This window comes from Gavia stellata, chromosome 6 (genome assembly GCF_030936135.1).
Source record: "Gavia stellata isolate bGavSte3 chromosome 6, bGavSte3.hap2, whole genome shotgun sequence".
NCBI lineage: Eukaryota > Metazoa > Chordata > Aves > Gaviiformes > Gaviidae > Gavia > Gavia stellata.
Window position 1 is genome coordinate 20,864,693 of NC_082599.1, and position 21,220 is coordinate 20,885,912.

General features: G+C 35.8%; 1 protein-coding gene across 2 annotated transcripts in view; it reads right to left on the minus strand.

Annotated features, from left to right (window-relative positions):
- Window positions 1-21,220, minus strand: part of MLLT10 (MLLT10 histone lysine methyltransferase DOT1L cofactor) — a 131,521-nt gene that overhangs the window by 57,469 nt on the left and 52,832 nt on the right. For both annotated transcript variants that reach the window (XM_059818389.1, XM_059818390.1), the window contains 3 exons: window positions 16,406-16,501; window positions 8,419-8,674; window positions 5,792-6,358 (listed from right to left, as the gene is read on the minus strand). In XM_059818389.1, coding sequence (XP_059674372.1) covers window positions 5,792-6,358; window positions 8,419-8,674; window positions 16,406-16,501 — 919 coding nt within the window. The remainder of the gene's footprint in view (window positions 1-5,791; window positions 6,359-8,418; window positions 8,675-16,405; window positions 16,502-21,220) is intronic.

Consider the following 21,220-nt stretch of genomic DNA (forward strand, 5'->3'; position numbering starts at 1 on the left):
CAATTTTAACATTTTAATCTTGTACCAAACCAACTCCATTTCTGTTGAGCCTCAAATATGAAGAATGAAATTCTCCACACAAGAATTTTGTCTTGTGTGTTTTCTACACCATTTACTTTATCCTTCAAGCTCATTAATATCTACTAGTATCAGTTTGTCCCTTCTATTATATCTCCTCTGGAATACAGACTGGCTTTTTAACAGAGCAAGACTTCTTTTTCTGCTTTGGCTTCTGGGGCACCTAGCAGATGAACATAATAGCACAAACTGTTTCAGAATAATTTTGTCTGAACTCTTTCTCCCAATAGATTTAGCTAGTAAGTCAAAGGCTACAGAAGATAAAGATTTAACAGAAGCTCTGAGGGACTCTCTATCTCAATGAGAATGACTTCAAGTTACTCATCTACTTTGAAGCTCAGAGTTCTCTTACATCATCAGTATGACAACAAGCTTAACAGTAAGATCATCTCCTTGCATAGGAGCGTAAAATTTGGCAGAGGCTTCATTGCTTGTATCAGATGAGAAATGAGAATAAAGTACATGGAATAAGTTGAAGCATTTAGTAAACTCCTATTAAAAGCTGGAATTTGACTGCACAAGACATAAGATCAACCCAGAGGGGCCTGTAGCTAAAAAACATTAACAGTTTCTAAATCAGAGTTTGAAATATTACTATATTGAAGTACAATACTCGGTTTGGATACATCCTTTATTCCAAAAACTGTCAAGTATTATCAACCAGAGCATACTGAAGACTGGTCAAAAGTAGAATATATACGATGTAGAGATAAAAATGTAGGAAGAATAATTATAAGGTTGCCTCAGTTATGACAAAGGAATTCCAGAAGATAGGCACAGCAAAAGTGCTGAAAGAATGGCCTAACTATTTCGAGGCCCAATATGGAATTTAACCTTCTCCAGTCTTCTTCGGGAAAAAAAGAATTGCTTTATAAGGTCTTGTAGGGTTTACAGTACTGATAAGGGCATAAAATCAATTATGTAAAAATTAAAATATTGAAGCAAATGATCCCCTGAAGTCCTTAGCAACTGAAGTGATACTATACAATTTGTTGTACACAGAACTGGGAAAGACAGAGAAGCATCCCTATATGCTTGAAGCACTGTAATTCTTCCAGCAGCAAGTATCCATGCAAAACTTGAAGATAATTGTGCAAGAACTTTATCTGTCATTAACCATAAATTTCAGTTTACTTCTCACACTTGATTATTCCACAAAAGTCAGAAGGCACTGTACATCACATAAAATGTTTTTTTTTCCCCTATTGTTGTGGGACATGAGTTCTCAGAAAGTTCTTCACGCACTGGAGTACTCCAAACAAAGAGGCGCCAAAGCCCACACAAACTGCTTGACAGAAAAATATAGAATGTATGAGAGTTATTTATTGTAACTATATTTTTTCTTCTTCCCACCACCTTACTAATTTCTGCACTACTGTTGAAATAAAGTGCAAGTATGGTAAAAGAAACATTTGATCTTGGAATCTACTAGTAACAGAGGTAAACACTGGGACAAGATGCTACTCATCTCTTCCAGTCCCTGGATGAAGATTTTCTGTTCTTTAATCACCATTGTGGTAAAAAGAAAAAAATAAAAATCTTCAGCAGAAGGGAGCACTGCTTTACAATACTTTGGACTAGAAATCTAAGTATTATTCCCTAGAAGGATGCTGAGAATGAACTTAATCCTGAGAATAAAACTAGTGTGACTTAAAAAGTTAATTAGCTCTGTAAAATTGTAGAGTTCAGATGAAACCCTCCCCCATTAAAAAATGTGGATCCTGAAATCACTCCAAAGACCAGTCCCATTTGGGGGGAACCAGTATCAGCTTTATGTAACTCCCACTGACAACTGACTTACATCTTCTTAGACAGCAAACTTGCAGTACTTGTGACTTCCCAGCAGAAAGGTAAGTATGGTTTGTAAATAAACTGTTATTGGCTAAAGAAGCTATTTTTTTTTTTTTTTTTAACAAGGACAGATGTACTAGAAAAATGTTAATTTAATATAAAAATTCCTTATCACCCTACCAACTAAATTTTATTTAATTTTTTTAATTACTTTTCATTCCTTTGAGTACACTGTTGAAGTAATGCATACAGTGTTTCCTATCAGTTTATAAATACATTTCAGAAAAAATTATAAAGAGCATTAAGATTGAACATTCAAGCACTCAAAGTTTTGAAAGCATGAGATCAGTTGCATGGCAACTGTAATACAACCTGAGTGTATGTATTGTAACAGCTTTTAATTACATGGCCTTGTAGTATCCATGGTACATCTCTGTTCTTATTAAGCAGGAAAACAGAAGTTCTGTGGACTGGAAAAAAGTTTGAAGAGGACAAATATTTTCACGAAATGACCCGAATGTACTTACTCTGAATAAAAGTTTTATGGAAGACATTTAATTATGTAAAAATAGCACATGATGAATCTGCATTAACTTTTAACATAAGCTTTCCTCCACATTTCATCTAACTTGAACATTATCTGTGAACAGGATTATCATACGTCTGTGAAGTAATGATTTTCATAATCTTTATGGATCTCAACAAGTACTCTTAAGAAAATGGAAAAAGAATGGTAGCTTAAGGTAGCTGTAGTTAAGAAGGTTATTAAATACAAAAAATTATGGGGAGATTCTTGAAAAAGTGCCTCAAAAGCTTTGCTAAGTATGGCCTAACTCATTCCTGATTCTGCTTCTTTGAAGTAACAAGGCAATTCCAAGTAAGAGTCAGTAAAAGTTTTTTGGCTTGACTTCCCCTGCATTTTCTCTCACTATATTTACATGCACAAAAGCTTATTTGGGGTTTTGGGTCAAATCGTTTAGATTCACTTGTCAGATTTTGTTACTAGACAATATAGAGACATTTCAAAGAGAAACATCAGCGCATCATACCTGAGAAAATGTTATGTTTCTGATAATACTGATAAATACTCATATGCCCTTCCTCATTGTAACAAAGTTGTAAACGGACTGCTAAACCCAGAAAATGCTTATGATGAAGTGAGGAAAGCAGCACTACAACCATACGAAAGAGGGGAAATCAGGGAAAAGAGCACATTAAAACAATATGCTCAGACTCAAGCAGAAGTTTGTGGATTAATTTAGAGCTCATGCTTGAAGGCAAAGACATCCCATCTGGTTTTGTTTCTTTGGGTTTTCTGGTTTTTGTTGGGGTGATTTTGTTTATGGTTTTTGGTTGGTTGGTTGGTTTTCATTCATATTCTTTAGCACCTTCAGAAAATATCACTGTTTTAAAGGATAGGTCTAACACTAGCTAGCAAGAATCTAAGCATGCGTAACAGAGATGAAATTATAGGCTGAATATCATGATAAAGGTAATAAAACCTACCCAGTATTTCCATCCATGTATTTCAAAGTAAACGGTTAGCAACATGCTACACCACTTAGACATCCACAGGTCTATGGGACCTGACAGGATCCACCCAAGGGTACTGAGGGAGCTGGTGGAAATGCTCACCAAGCCACTCTCCATCATCTACCAGCATACCGGGCTCATATTCAGCCGGCTGTCAATCAACACCCCCAGGTCCTTTTCTGCCAGGCAGCTTTCCAGCCACTCATCCCCAAGCCTGTAGCATTGCATGGGGTTGTTGAATATGAGCCAGCAGTGTGCCCAGGTGGCCAAGAAGGCCAACGGCATCCTGGCCTGTATCAGAAACAGTGTGGCCAGCAGGAGTAGGGAGGTGATCGTGCCCCTGTACTCGGCGCTGGTGAGGCCGCACCTCGAATCCTGTGTTCAGTTTTGGGCCCCTCACTACAAGAGGGACATTGAGGTGCTGGAGCGTGTCCAGAGAAGGGCGACGAAGCTGGTGAGGGGTCTGGAGCACAAGTCTTATGAGGAGCGGCTGAGGGAACTGGGGTTGTTCAGTCTGGAGAAGAGGAGGCTGAGGGGAGACCTTATCGCTCTCTACAACTGCCTGAAAGGAGGTTGTAGTGAGGTGGGTGTTGGTCTCTTCTCCCAAGTGACAGGACAAGAGGAACTGGCCTTAAGTTGCACCAGGGGAGGTTTAGATCGAGTATTAGGAAAAAATTTCTTCACTGAAGGGGTTGTCAGGCATTGGAACAGGCTGCCCAGGGAGGTGGTTGAGTCACCATCCCTGGAGGTATTTAAAAGATGTCTGGATGAGGCACTTAGGGCCATGGTTTAGTGGTGGACTTAGCAGCGTTAACAGTTGGACTTGATGATCTTAAAGGTCTTTTCCAACCTAAACTATTCTATGATTCTAAAGCTTTTTACAAAGGGAATTTAACATTATCACTGGCATTTTATAGATGGAAGATTGAGATGTAATAAAGAGTACAAACAAGGCAAGGATGGACCTGGCCAGCAAAAGGCCTGTTCAAGGAGCTGACAAGACCAGAATATTCTAAGACAAATATAAGGTGGGACACATAGGTCGTTCACTTCAAACCAAGATCTTGTACTCCCATCTGTTACCCCAACTAAAACCTCAAAGGGATTACAAAGAAATAAGAAAGTTCATACTAAAATGATGAGAACACTGATCTAAATCTGTTGGATTATATCTGTCCATAACAGATACGACGTTAACACATTTTTTTAAACTGCATTTTATCAAAAAGATGGACAGTGAGCTAGGAAGTTTTGTCACATACCATTTCTCCCTATTGATTTCAATGCAGGAAAAATCTTTTTGAATATAGTTGCCACTACTATTGCCATTACTACCCATAATAAAAATAATAATTTGCCTACATCTAACAACGATTTAAAACAACGTGGTTTTGAGATCAAGTTTTTAAGTATCTGCCTTGTTCTTAAACAAATACATCTTCGAGAAACAAAAGAATTCGTATGTTTTTAAAGTATCTCTTGCTTATACAGTGAAAATATACAATATAAAGGCATAAAACCCTGCCCACAACCAAATATTCAAGTTATATTTCTCTTTCCCCAAAAAAAGAAAAATCAAGCAAAAAATCCACTAGAACAAAAAAAGGACAAAATTTCAAAGTTATAAAAATGAGGTATCAGATAGTTTGCTATTTATTTATCCAAACACAAAAGCCTTGAAAGAAACTTCAAAGCAACAAAGACTTTGGTAGATACAGTATTCTGCAAGTATTCTACACACAGGTTTACTGGGAACAGAAAGCCTCTCTCATCTGCAGATGCACATAACATTTAGAACAGAGGAAGAACAAACCAGCCAATTTCAATTGCTAAAAAGCACACAAGGATATGAAAATGTCATCTGGATGCACAGGGGTCCAGATTCAGAATATCCTTTTATATGCTTAAACTGATAATTCTCCACACAGACATTTTGATTTTTAGTTAAGCTGAATTGGGAAAAAATAATTGAGGGACATACTCAGCACAGCTGACATGCTTGAGTACTGATTTTGTTTTCTCTGTGTAACAGAATATACAGACAATATAGTTTGAATAAACTATCACTTATTTTAGCTAAACCTGTCACATGTAATTTCCAAAGAACCTATTCTCATGCAACTTATTTTTCCCCCTACAGCCTCAAAACCTGCATATAGGTCAATACACATGTCAATCTACTACGGCCACCTACAGCACAGTGGCACCTATACATGGAACAAAACTTACTCTTCCAACAGTCATATTCTAATTTTTCCTTTTTTTTCCCCAATGAGACTTTCCAAGATACTTTAAATTATACTCTGTTCTTGAAAAGCATACTAAGAATTACAGCTAAAATAGTAAAGACATATTTTGAGGTAAGAAAACAAATCCAATAAATGCCTACCTGAACCCACTGGAGATGAGCCAACACTAAGACTTTGTAAACTTCCATTCCTGAGCAAAGTTGGAGATTTTTGAAGACCAGAGCTTGTCACGCTTCCTGCAGCAGATGCCACAGATGAAGTTGGGGAAGCAGAAGAAACTGAAAGACGAGAAAGACTGTCTTGACTTTTATTTCCTTTGGGTCTACCAGGCCCATGTTTACTTTGCTTATTTCCTTTCCGTTTCTTCTCTGTTACAGTTTCTTCTTCCATTCCAGAAGTTTGAGCTCGTTTGTACGCTGTAGAAGTAAGGCTTGAATTACCTATGTCTCCAGGTGAGCTGTCAAAGTTTTTAGATTGGGAAACAGCTGATGATGAAGGGAGACCAATTAAGGAAGTGAAACAATTGACACCCCCCTCTTGACTCCCAGTCTCTCCTTTATGTACATCTTTGGTTGACGAAGCCTGTTGAGAATGTGTGAAACTGTCACTTCGCAAATCTGTGTCTGTAAAACTCAAAAAATCCTGCGGAGATTGAACTGAACTTCCAGAAGATGACTTTATGCTCCCAGGAGTGCCCAAAAAGCTTCCTAAAAAAGAAAGTAAAGAAGTAGTACTTTTGTTTTTTCCTCCCCTGTAGTTGATGAAAATTGATGGGAAAGATTAGTATCTTAGAATATAAAACTTTGAAGTGCAAGGACTTTATGAAAAGTGTTACCAAGAGCTAAAGAATTTACTTTTAAGATAACTCATTGCTTCTCCTGCTGATCTTCACTCTGCTGGATCTGATTCTCAGATTCCTATCTGAGATTGAGATTTGAATTTGGGGCACAAACAAGGTGAAAATCAATAAAAGAAGAATAACAACCTAGCTGTTTAGGCAACTTTGACATCCCTCATGTTTTGAAGCCACAACAAACACTTGGTGCAAGTCCGAACACATTTTTTTAAACATACACATATATAAAAAGAAGGCAGCTGACAGAAACATGCTATGATCACATCTACACTATGCCTACAATCCTCCTTACCATTCTACCTAAATCAAGGGTCTGACACAGGTCAAGGGAACAGCAATTGCACTTAATTTACCCTGGCTGAGGAGGTGTTCCACAGAAGAGGTATTTTTCGAAACGACAGAAGAAGTGGAGAAAAGTGTATAAAATTGGCATTTTAAGATTTCTTTAGCAATGTCAGAGAACTATAAAGACCTTTTGTGTAATAAAATTACATTGCTTCTGTAATATTTGGAAAGCAGTCATTTCACCACTGTGTTAGCGCATGCAAGGCAGAAAATAGAGCACACTTAGAAAATACGAACGTCTACTTTCACTGAAATTCAGTAATTTTATGTGGGTGGGTGCATGTAGGTACTGTTTTGTAGAACTCAGACTGATGACAACTATCCCATCAAGAAAATATTCCTAAATATGACATTAGGTATAGAAAAACTCCTTAAAAATTCCTGGTTTATCATTAGTACTCCATTAAACATTATTTATATTTAAAATTGAATTCTTATTTACATTAATACAACAATTTAAAAACCATAAAAACATTGTTGTTTTGTATTTTAAATAAGTTACATCAACTTCACTTAATGCAGCTTTAAAGAAAATACATGCACATAGTAAAGATCTATTTTGCCATCCGCAGTGAGTAGGATTTTTCTTTAAATGCAGGATTCCAGAAGGCAATTTTCAAAGTTTTGAGAATTTAAACAAAAAACTCTTCAGTTTTTTCAAGTAAAAAAAGCCTGAAATATTGAAAGAATTCTAGACAAATTTAAAAGTGCTCACTGCATAAATAAATTCAAAGAAAGAGCAACATCATAACGCAGAAAGGACAGACAGCTACGACATGCCACAGTGAAAATTATAGAAAAACAATTGCTTTATAGAAGGTCTAGCTTATTGTGTTTCAAAATAATGTGTTTTATTAACTAAGTAATAAAAAAATATACTTTTAAATTTCTTTTTATCTTTCTTCAACTCTGATGAAGATGCCATAATAAAATCAGCTTTTTGGAAGTGTCAACAGTGCATTTAGGGCGTTTTAGCATGTTCAAAATGTCAAAACTTCTTATATTACATAAGGGAAATAAACGGTATATACTTGTCACATAATCATCTTCTGCTTATGTACTTCAGTGACAAAACAATAAAAGTAAAAAGGCCTTTCACTTTGAAGAAAATGGTATATTTTAAATGTCTGCACCTCGAAAAATTATTTAGGGCCCACCGCATCCTATACATTAGGCAGTTCAGTTTCGTTCTAATATGCACTAACTAAAAAACATTAGTAGTATTCCCTTAAAGAGCTAAGAAAGACCCCCAGACTCAAATTCATATGTTAAATTTTACCCCAGACTAACTTTTCAGCACATAAAGAAACTTTTGGTTTTAGCAGTTAAAGAGAACACCTTAACAGTCTAAACAAAAGCATCAGTTTTGCCCTTTAAAGATGCACGACATTCTTTTTCATGTTACGACAATGAATATTTTTTCCCTGAAAGGAGTTATTTTTTCCCCAAAGTGAAACAACATTCTCATTATTGAGGATAAAGGATTAAATTTTTTTCAGGTTTTAAATATGGAAGATTCCTAATTCATGTCAAACACAAGTTGTGTTACAGCATAACAATTAATACCTTGCTGAAAAGGGCTAGCTGCAGTCACAGTTGTTCCTGGATTTCTTCCAGCACCAGGCTTTCTTCCCCTCTGACCTGAGCTATGACCTGCAGATTTCTTCCCTTTGCTCTCTGACCCTCTAGCCTCTGAAGAATCTTTTCCACTTGAAACATGTGTAGAAACTTCCTGGAAATTTGCATTTGTAAATCGAGCCGTGGTATCTTCCAGCCGCTTCAAGGAGCCTGACATGGAGTTGTTGCTAGTGCTTGTGTATGTCTAGCATTTTGATAAGGGAAAACAAATAAGAAAAAAGAAACAGTTAGCTCACACAAAAAACTGTAACAAAAGAACTGTTTAGAAGAACTCCTTCTTTCAAATAAACTTAGAAGTGTTCAAATACTAAGGTAACTGGCAACAGCAGGAGTTACATAAACTGAATTGTTACGATTTTCAGCGAACAATTTAAGTACATAAAACTTCATTTTGTGGAAAAAAGTGCACAAAAATAACGTCAGCTTTGGTTGACATTTTTACTTCATTGAGGTCAATGGATTAATCTCAAATCTATGGTTACAGTCTTTATATTCTAATTAAATAGGATATTGTTATTTTACTGCTTAAAATTAAAAATTAAAAAGAAAAAATGAGACTTTAAATGCTTTTCTGAAAATACATTTTTTATGCAGTTTGTTTTGTCAAATTGGAAACGTTGTTCCATCAGCAGTGGAACAGATGAAGGCTTTAGAACCTAGGAACTTGCATTTTTAAGACTTTATAATCTCAACACCGAACCAAAATCAACTCCAACAAGCCCATCTGCCCCTTATGTCTTCACTTCCCATCATCACACTAGGATTCTTTGCCACGTGAACCATCCCATTCAGCCAGTTCCTTAAGTATCATCAAGTAAAGACGACACATGAGATCTAGCTGGTCAAGACACATGCAGGAATGACTGGCTACCTACTACAACCCTGCTGCCTGACAGGAAGGAAAAAGCATGGCACTGAAGATTTCTTCCTCAACCCCCACCCATCCCCGAGAATTTTGGCCCTTCTCCTACACCTATAAACTCTTCACAGGGCTTTCAACAATTTTATCTTTAGGCCCCTTATTCTTCCATTAAATTTTGTCAGAATTGTTCATATTGGTGAACAATAGTCAAAATAGGTTCACAGAAATAGGTGGGCAGGGAAACTGCATGCACAGCATTAGGAAACCACACAAAGGAATATAATTGTTTTCATCATTAAAAAAAAAATGGATTTGTGATAGCAGAATTTTAATATCAGAAGAAAGAAAATTAAAGCAAAATTAGGAAAAAGGAAATAATATTCTATTGTTATTTATACTCAAACCAGCTAGTAAAATAACCTTTTGACTGTATAAAGCTTCTTAAAAAAAAAAAGGATCAAACCTACAAGCTACTCATCTGTTCAAAGCAAGCTTAGTTTGTTTTTTCAGTTCTTTACAGAAAAGAGTTTAAAATAGTATGTAAATTTATCTCCATTAAAGACCACACAAACACATGCCTCTCAAAATTGAGCATATACACAAGTTTTCTCTTCCCCAACTGGGATGCTTGCTGAATTTAGGCCTACAGCAGAATATTTCCTCATCTTTACATACAGCTTTGTATGGCTGGTAGTAAAAATATGGAAAACTTTTTATAAAACAGCTAAGACATTTACACAGAAGTTACTTTTCAGCTGCAAATGCCAGAAAACAACTAAATATGCAAGCTTTGAGGAAGACAAAAATTTCAATCTATTTGTGTACTGCCCTGTATGAATTATTGGGGGGAGAAGGAGTATTTATTTGGGGCGAGGAATCAACTTGACCAATAACTTCTTTAAAAACATGGTTTCCGTGGAAATTGCTTTACTTGAATTCTACTGCTAGTCTGCTGGTTTAGTATTAGTTTCTACTGTTGTTTTTTTAACTTGTCCCATGCAAACACTGTAAACCAAGCTAAGATGGGTACCACTTTCCAAACTGCAACAGCAGACCCAAATAACTCCAAAAACAGCAAAGCAATACATGAATCTGAAGGATTCAAACTGGTTGGGCTTCATGCTTTGTTTTACACTGTCAGTGTCTCCATGCAGAATAGGCCAATGTAGAAAACAACCAGATTCACTCTTCAAGCACTTTACCCATTAGCTTAGGCTAGTCCTGAAGCTCTCCATCCCACTTACACCAAACCTATGTGACCTAGTGTAGTAAAAAGCCATATAAAGACAATGCTTCTAAACTCTTCACTCATGAGTGGAAAGAAGTAGAGCACACTCTAAATAGAAATCCAGTATTAAAACCTACTATAGAATCAAATTCGATTTTGTCAGTTCCTCTGTGCCACTTGAGAAGTGATTCTACTTATCTCAACATTTGAAGCTGAAACTTTGATATGCTAACTCATGTTGAATACTATTATGTCTTTAAGTAACAATGTCTCCATGTTAGCATTAAGAATAAACAAATGTTTCATATTTTCATATAGTTCAGTTACTGCTATTTTTTCTTTCTATAGGAAGTAAGTCAAATCATAAAATTAATCTCGCTATAAAATATTCTAAATGAAAAATATACATCATTATGAACATGTACGAAGTATCTGTAAAGTATCCACTGGTATGAAACAAACTGCATAGCCCATCTAAAATCTAACAATTTTTACCTAGCAAAGAATTTATTTTAATTTACCTATCTAAAAGAAAGGCAAACATAGCCCTTTAAAACTGCATATATAGCCCTATTATGAACTGCAATAAAAATATATTATCAATTTTCTGAATAACAGTGAAGAAAAAAAATCAGTTTAAGTCTGCTAGAGTACAATGTTAAAAATAATTTACCTCAAATTCATATTACTATACTGGTAACTGTTTCTAATGAAGATGGAGTCAATTCTAAGGTAAGTTTAGTAGTTAACTTTTTGAACTATTACAAAGTCCACAAGTATGCTCAATTTTCCTGAAACTGATGTGTCACTTGACCTGAGTTAAGAAGCAGTGGTTCAAATTTGGGTCATTTGAACAAAAGGTTTCCAGACATGCAATAACCCAAAACAAAAGTCAGGCTTTTTCTAGGATCCAGGACTTCTCTTATCCAATTCCTTCCTTTCCTAATCCTTCTCTCCTATCCACTCATTTGACTATTAATTTCAAGGATAATTCCTTATAGGTATCAACAATCATAGTTTGATGTTATCTGGTATCTTTTCTCCTTTACTGCAGGGGGGGAATTTTTTTTTTTTAAAAAAGGAAATTAAGAGTTTAACGTAGAGCTGCAGACTGGCCAGGGCTAGGAAATGACAAGGAGGCATTAATTTGCATATACTGTGCAGTGCAGAGATTCGGTTTGACTGCAAGCCTGAATCCTACTCTTAGCAGATTTTGGAGAACATGCACGCACGTTGCAGTTCTACTTTTGAAAATTTTCCTCCAACGGGTATTTCTGTTTTGGAAAGTGCATAAAGCATATTGAAATCTACATGTTTACTCAGAGTATCTTGAACTGATATATGATGCAATAGACACTAAGAGAAGTAAAATTGGTATCATTTGGTCAGTGTTTCTTTCCCAGATTATATTTCTTACTTCAAGGAGTTAATTACAACAAAGTGCCCTAAAACAGATATACATTGAGAATCCACAAGATACGCAATAAGATCTAAGGTAAAACTGCAGCATAGACTTTAGATTATTAAGCTAATGCGTTCATACAACAACTTACCCACCCCTAAACAAACTGTTTTTCTAAAACACTAAGTTCTAAAAGACAAAGGCCTAACATAAATGTCACAAAAACCCCTAACATACCATGGCAAAGTTATATTGGGGTTTTTTTGTGTGTGTGTTTGTTTGGGGGTTTTGGTTTGGGTTTGTGGGGTTTTTTTGTTTGTTTGTGGGTTTTTTGTTTTTGTTGTTTTTTGGGGTGCTTTTGAGGTCAGGAGAGTGAGACTGGCAGGGAGCAAGGATCTGAGGATGAAGGGGCAGAACACCTTTGGTTATTTAATGACTGGCTTCAGCCTCTGCAGTCCCCCCTCCCCTCCCAGATATGCTTTTTAAATGGAATATGCTACTCGAGGCTCCCCCCTTCAGTGCTCACACTCCAGTCAGTCATTTTCCTCCATTTAAGTACAAACATCCCCCAAAAAGGAGATTCCCCTGATGCTGTCACCCAACACCATTCTTTTGTTTATTTGGGAGGACTTCACTAGTTATGTCATGAATGTTAATCCTGTTCTCAAAAAAATCAATCAGTATTTGCTAGTGCAATTACCAAGCTAACTCTGCATGTATCAGGGTTCCTTTATGCTTCCCATAAACCAGTTTGCAGGCTTTTTTCCTAAAAGCTCACTTTCACATTGCCAACTTGGTGCACAGAGAGCTACTGCCAGTTTACACCCCCATGTATCACTCTGTGCGCCCTGAAGAGTTATACCACCCATCTGCACAAGTCTTAAAACTTCTGGGAAAGCTTCAGATTTACGGTAAAGGCATAATAACCATTCTTGCTATACATAGTATGTCCCAAGGCTTGAGAAGCCTTTAGCCCTAATACAGATATATAGGAATGCCAGATGGTAAGGGAATAAGCCAAGCAAAAACCAACCAACCAAAAAAAAACCACCACCACCACACACCCACGCCCCCCCCCCCCCCCCCCAAAAAAAAACCACCACACTACTGCAGGATAGTGATGTTCAGTCATACCAAATAGAGATTTTTCTACTTATTTCATGCCCTTCTGTATCCCACCGCAGTAGGATCTGATCGCCTCCCTTGAGAACCACAGCGGGCTCACAGTCAGGGTGAACTGAGGAGGGTTATCACCATCATCTCTACTATTACAGATAAAATTCAGTTAGCTGTACTTTCTGTTTGCAGTACCTTTTATTTAGTTACTGGCTACAATTTGAAAGCAGATACATTGTCTTGTGTATCTTTGCGTACACCAATGTTTTGGGATTTTAACAAAAAAAAAAAAGACAACTGTATTTTTCTGGATCTGTTAAACCATAAACATTTTTAAACTTTCAATACAAGCCCAGCCTCTCAAAGCTCAAAACCTGCAACAGAAGCTTTTATCAGGACTAAATAAAGGACTGATGGCAATTCCCAATTAAGAGGAAGGCCAGAAGAAAACCTCATCCAAACAGGCAGAGAGAGAACTCAAGTTCATAAGCTATTCTAGTCCTTCTCAAACATTCTGCATCTATGCCCCAAAAGAAAAGTGGAAAATTTGTTTATACATTAACCAAAGAGTAGTTAAGAATGTCTTACTTCAAACTTAACTGATCCAGACTAAGCAGTGTTTGCTGAGTCATTACAGGGATGCACAAAACGCACACGTGTAACTCAGCACAGCATTTGTACTGGAACCTCAGTAAAATTTCTTGGAATAAAATTTTGCAGAACAAACAGGCAAGTCAAGTATACTAACTCACATAATGTAATTCCAGTTTATTCTGAAGCCTCTCATAAATATATCTTAAGAAGCCACTTATCCAGACAAAGCATGTTTTTAAGGCATCACCTTTATAAATGGTCATTACCACTGTATCACAAAGGATTTCACTTTTTTGAAAAGGAAAACCACAATTAATTTCAAGTTCCAGTACCCCCAACAGGAACAATGCAGGAGCAGAAGTGATTATATAGCATGATAAAATGTATTCACTGCAAAGACAGACTGCTGTGAAAAAGACATCAAGTTCAAATAAATTCTGACAATTCTATATAAAGGGATACACAAAAGTAACATATTAACAAAATATTCTGAAGCAAATCTTTATCTCAGCAGAAAACAAAGCTTTTTTAACTATTAAAATTTCAAATTTTTGAGGAACACACTGTGAATTTATAACCTAGAAAAGCAAGTGCATGTAAATGGTGGCAAAATGACTTAGGAAAAAAAATTAAAAGATAACTGAAGGAACTAGCCACAGAAAATAACTTCCAAATATTCTGCAGATACTTTTTTTAAAAACATAATCATGCTTAGTAACTTCATTAAAAAAAAAAACCTGAATACCAATTTTCCTGACAGTCTGAAGCATTATAAAAAGAAGTTAGAAAATGAAGCAGATAGCTTAGATAGAAAGAAACACAGGGTGTAAAAGGTTTAAAAAAAGAAAACTAACTGGAGACACGTTGATATTTAAATTCCACAATAAATACTTCTGTTTTAGTTTAATTTATAATTTAAGTTCTAGAATAACAGAGTTTCTATTTTCTTTAGTATTTGCTATACATACATATATAGTACAATCTTCATTAACAGTATGGCCAACAACTCAGCAATATTTTCATTTTTTTCTTAGATTAAATAGAGGTCTGCTAAAAATGGGATTTTACTCTTGTTCACCTTCCTAAAGTGTACACCATTCAGTCATAAACCTTGTAATTAGGAAAAGTCTAGGGAGGAGCAATTAGAAAATAGATTAGCAGAAAACCAAAATCCAACTTTGTCCTCAGCATTAAAAGCATATTCTAATATGTAGGACTCAAAAATAACCAATATTTTGATACATTTTCTTTAACTTTTACACAAATATACAGCAACATCACTTTTCGTTAAAACTTTTGATGATGATTAGATAATCATAGTACAAAAGAGATATAGTCAACTAAGACAAGATCACAGCACAAAGCCTAAATAAAAGTTGTATTATCTAACAGAAGTTCCCACACAAGACAATTATTTTACAGGCTATGAATTTTATGAGTTGTCTCAGACTGAAGAGGAATATGTCCAGGACAAATTAATAAAATTAAACAACCAATCACATGGACCAGTCAGTACTATTCAAAGAGTTAACAACAATTTCAACAAAAACTGTCACACTCACTGATTGTAATGTCTAATTGCTCTCCAATCAAAACAGCAAAGTAGCAAATTAGCTCTATTTTTTCTTTTTTTTTTTTTTAATAAAGAGTTATTGTGAATTTTGGAAAACCACTGACTAGTAAGTCTCACTTGACATAACAGTGTCAAAAAGAATACAGCAGAACCAGAAACAAGACTAGTTTATCAGAAGTGTGAGTCACAAATAATGGGATGTTAACAGGTACACATCCTCAAGTTAATACTCCTACTATTGAGAATAAGAAATATCCAAAGCATACTAAAAAACTAACTTCTTGGTGATGATTCTTGAAGTTGATACCATTAGTTATCCAGGAACTAGACAAAGTTGGTGTTTCAATTGTTTTACCCTGTCCTGACAAGGTCTTGGTGCAGCATATGCAAATAGACAGATTTGTTAAATAATTGCACCTCAGCCACCAAACGGCTAATTAATTCAAACCATGGTTCCCTGATTCGGATGTCAAACATTCCCACAAGAACGGGACAAATGTTTTCCAACTTTGACGCCAGAAAACCCATTTCTCAATACTGCTGCCCACTTCGTAATACCATCATTAGTGTTATTTTTTTGGTAGATAGCAAAAGCGATACTTGTAGAGTACAATGAGAACAGTCCCTATTATTTAACCCTCTATGTTGTCCCTTGGTTTAGATAATTGCTAGCACATTAACAGGATGGAGAGACCACAGAACCTAATGGAGCGGACTGCTAAAAAGTATGATATGACAAGTATATGAAGCATAAGCTGCAATTTCCTTATTACCAGCTTAAATGCTTACAGGTTCAGTGACAGCTCAGCACACACAAGTGAATTTCAAAGCAAAGATTTTTAAAAACTTCTCAAATTATTAAACATAAGTCGATGAAATAAAACTTACTGGAGTATCAGTGGCACCTGATTGGTGCCATTAAATCACTCACTATTCAATTACAAAAATCTAAGCCTTTCTTCATATTATAAACTTCAAAGTCTTTTAGGATTTTACATTATAGGAAAAAATACCAAGTGTGTTTGATCATTATAGAATCTATGCCATTTTAAAGCTCCGGTTTATACACTGGAATGATTACACCATGAAATTTCAATAAAAGTAACTGAAGTGGAAGAGGAGGAAAACACATTGACTTACTTTCTCTGTAGTTACAGTAAGAGATGGAACCAAAGATGGTGAGGACTCCGACTGCTTCTTATATTTTTGCTTGTGTTTATCTTTCTCTTTATATTTCTAGAAGTTATAAAAGAGAATATAGCCTAAGTTCAGCTTCACCTTTAACATAACCCATTTTAAGTAGTGTCAAGTGTTATCAAAATTTAAGAGAGAGAGTAATAATGCCCTGTGCTATTTTAATGGAAAAAACATTAATGTTTTGAAATTTTTATAATATAATTTTCTAAGAGCAAATCAAGTATTTATATTTGCTTTCAAAATACACTAACTGAAATTCTTCAATTATAGCCAGCATTTATGAATCCACTGTTATATTATCCATCTTCCCAATAATCAATTAATCAACAAAAGAAAGTGGATTAAAAACAGAGACATGGCTTCTGCTTCTGAGGTCTTCCTGCATTTCTGCACCAAAGATTCCCATCTTCCTTTATTTCTGCACCTGCACAGTATTTTTGTTGGGATATTACTGTAAATTGATACAAGATTTTAGCTTTGGCTCCCCTACTGACATCTCCATGCATAAGAATGTGAAATTTTATTTAGATTGCATTCCCAAAAAGGTGCATACAGTTTACATAGTAAATAAGTATCTTCCATGCTAAACTGAACAAAATACGAAACGCTCTACGAATCAAGTGTGCTTTCTAAAGAGGCTGAGAATTTAGAAAAAAATATATTTTAACCAAAACATGAAGCATTGGCAGTGTCAATGAAATTGTGCAAACTGAGAGAAAATAATTTCTTAACCCAGAGCCTTTAGAGTATAATAGAAGTCTTCCATACAAATACAAATCAATTCTTAGAGGATTACAGAATCAGATTAAAATTGTGTTTGTTTAAATAATTCACACAAATACAAAAAATACAAAGTCTGACAAAACCAACAATTCAACTTAGAATACAGAATTAGTTAAATATTTTTACCAATTTAATCAAAAGCAAGTCTCGAGAATCACTTTTACCTTAGTATCATAATATGGTTTATTTCAACAGTCAATGTCAGAAGATGCAGAGAAACTGCAGATACGAGAGGTAAGCTACTGGCACTCAAGTATTTTGCTTCTTTAACTATACATTTACGGAAATTTTGTGTACTCACACAAAACCCAGCAGAACAGTATAATCTTATGGCCAGTTGTTCAGAATGAGTGCTTCAACACAAAGCTACCAAAAAATGCATACATATGGATTAACACAAGGGGTTTAACACTCCCATTGAGCCATTGAAAATACTGAGTAGCTTGAAAAGATGAGGAAGGCAACTTAAAATGTGGAAGTCTGAAGAGCCATACGAAAACTCAGTAACTGTTTTGAATTTTGAAAATGAGCCATGGTGATCATCCTCTAACTATCAAATGATTATCCAGACCCTCAAAAGAAAACATAAATTGTTCAACAGTGACTGCACAACCACTCTCACCAAGCACCAGGATGAGATGTAATACGTGCATGCTCTATTGAGGTATCACCAAGCGTCGGCTTCCTATTTCAGTCACAATGGAAGAAAAAACAGAAATGTGTTTCATTGAATCAGTCCAACAGAGTAAGAGAATGGGTTTTCAAATTCTCTAATAAAAGTAGAATCAGTTAATTGACAATCTAGATGCAAAGATGAAAGCAAAACAGATTTATCTCTACCTTTATGAACTATAAACAGCAGCGAACTTGCATAGAGATTGCTTTACCTCTAACGAGCCCCGAAACCATCACCTCATTTAGCCAAGAATGAAATACAGTTTAGCCAAAAAAAAAAAAAAAAATCATAAATAAAGTACCAAAGCTACCTTCACCAAAATATCATGCAAAAAATGTACTTGCTAGAATACTATATATAAAGTCCTTTTGATTCTCGTACACTTCTTAAAACTCAAAGGAAGGTCCAAGAGAACTCTTTAAAAGGCTGACAGGTATTTCTAGGTTTGGGTTTTTTCATACACTGAAGTTGGGGTTTTTTTCCCAGTGTGCTGCTTGAATAGGAATATGGAGTTTTCCTTTTCGTAACAAAGTGTGCAGGTGTCATAATTACAATAATGTACACCATAGGTAGGATTTCAATTGTTTAAAACCTAATATAGGCTTGTTGTTGAGGGAGTTTTAGATCAGGGAGGTTGTTTTTGTTTTCTTGTGTGGTTTTTTTTGGAGGGGGATTGTTGGTTTCGGTCTTTTTAGACCTGGAAAATACACATTTGAAAGAAAGAAAAAAAAAATATGGGAGAGGCAGGATTCAAATGCACTGCAGAGTCTTTTCAATAATTTCTTAAATATAACAATACCAAAAGTGCTACCCATACTGCCAGAAAACAAAACAGGGATCAAGAGAAACAGAAGCATCTACACCAAGACTGCTATTCATCAAATCTGTTGATCCAAAAGCTTTTCATCAGTGCTAGTTACCCAGCTTAATATATCATCAATGTACATGTTTAGATAAACTTCAGTAACCATTTCACTGAACCCCAAACAAGCCTCAAGAAGGAAGTTATGAAATGGAAATCTAAGCCACTGCCTGAGTTTCTTCAAGCTTTCATCATTTTACTAGGAAATCACCCTCAAGAAATTTTTTTATTTATAATTTTGGAGCCAGAGGCAATGACTTTAATAGGCTTTAAGATGAAACTTCACAGCAATATCAGTAAACAATAAGAAATGTTTAAATGAACATGTTTTACAGTCTCTTCTGTTGACTTTCTAGTGTTCTTTTATTTCCAGTGTTAATTTTGTCTGAAAGGCAAAGAAACATAGAATTCTGATCAAAGGAACAGTCAGGAGGACTTCAAATTACATTCTGTAATATACTGAAATCACTTTGATAGAAATCGCTTTGATAGTAGTCTCAACAGAAAAGGATGTGTCAAGAAGAAGGAAAGAGGGATACAAGGAAGGGGGGAAGGGAGGGGGCATAAACAACTAAGAGCCTGGAAAGAATATGCTTTAGGTTCTGTGAAGCAAAACATCAGCAACCACAACAAATTCCTCTACCAGATCCAAAACACCAACACAGTTTGCCAGGACAGTTTACCATGGTTACAGATTACATCTCAAGGCCACTGGAGGGGTACCCCCCTCTAAGGCCTTTTGCATACAAAGATCTCATCCACAGGAGGTCTGCTGTCCTTAACTCTATATTCCCTCCTCCTTTTAGGTTATACTTCCTCTGACAAATTCTCTCTCCTCTTTTTTTTTTTTCCCCCCTATGGAAAGTTCAGAAGTCCTATTCTGAATGTGAATTGACTCCAGATGCAAATAACATTAAAGAAGTAGAGAAAATTTCACTGCAGGAAAACCTTTGAGAGCAATGCTCAGGTTTTACACTAATAAGAATAAGAATTTCAGAAACGACCTGCTGAGATTAAGAGACTTAGCTCCCACAAAGTGACTCCTTGCAGTTGCACCCTCTTCTCACCATAAAGATGCATACAAAGCATAATAAGAGTTCTGAAATACCTACCTTTGGATCCAGCAAAGGAGTAACAGAGGGACATGAATTCCCACAATATTTAACAAATATTACACCTTTCCATCAAGTCTGTCTCAAAGGACACACAAACTAGCTATCTTCCCTAGTGCCAGAAAAAGAAGAAACAGTTGACCCTTCACGGACAACTCACTGCATGCTTCGCTTTTGTAAGACCTCCTCTGACCAGCCACAACAACAACAACCACCACCACCACCACCTAACCAAAAAACAACCCACACCAAAAAAACCCAAAAACAAACAACCCACCATAGCATCAGCTCACTAAGATAAACATCCATCCAGAAAGCCACACAGAAACCCACCATTCTAGGTAAGGAAAGAGTATCGAATGTCTGTCCTTTTACAACCTTTACTGTAAGGAAAAAAAGGGCAGAAATTACTCTTAACAAGGACTGAAAGTAGTATTGTTAGTAAGTGAAAGTTAAGGGAGCCCTGAGGGCAGGCAGAACCCATGTATCCCATTTATACACTCAGACTTAAATTTTTTAAAGATTCATAGGCACAAGTTCAAATATTCCAAACACCTGTATTTTAAGAGAGTTGCAGAGCTGATAAATGCAATGCTACATTCTGTAAAAACAGGATTTAGTACCAGAAATATTCCAAGGAATAATATGTCAAAAAATACAGGGCCAACTACAAAATTGACAAAGCAAACTTCAGTCATGGTTCACAAATAGGGTAGCTCAACAGACCAGATTCAGGCAGCTCCTGAGACCTTTCTTACTGTAAGAAAAAGAAGGCGCCATTGCCATGCAGCCATTGGGTAAGCAGCTGTAACATTATTCATCCTAGAACTCGAAGAGCCCTGATTTACGATGTAGCTAAATACCAATACAAAATACCTAGAGTTCATATGTCATGATTAATCAGAAAGCTTTATTTATCACTAGGGATCTCATTTTTGGCTTTTGTTTCTTATCTAAAGAAATATGTAATACCTTCTTAATTCCAATAGCTACATGCTGCAAGATAAGAAAACAAATACGGTGCAAAATTTCTGGAATTCTATACCACTTTCTGTACGTTGCCCTCTTGTGGGGTAGGGGGGTGGAGAAGGGAAAAAAGCGTATTTTGATTGCTTCTATTTCTTTCACAAAGATTAAATCTACAAAATTATTACATAACATGATTTTGCAAATACCATTTGGTTCCAACGCTTCAGGTTTTTTGCTTATATACATGTTGGCTCACTCTAAAGATCAGCATTGCTCATTCATTTTCTTTAACGTACTTTCAGAGGAAACATTTATCAGACTACTGAATGAAAACATCATCTCACCAAAATATCAAA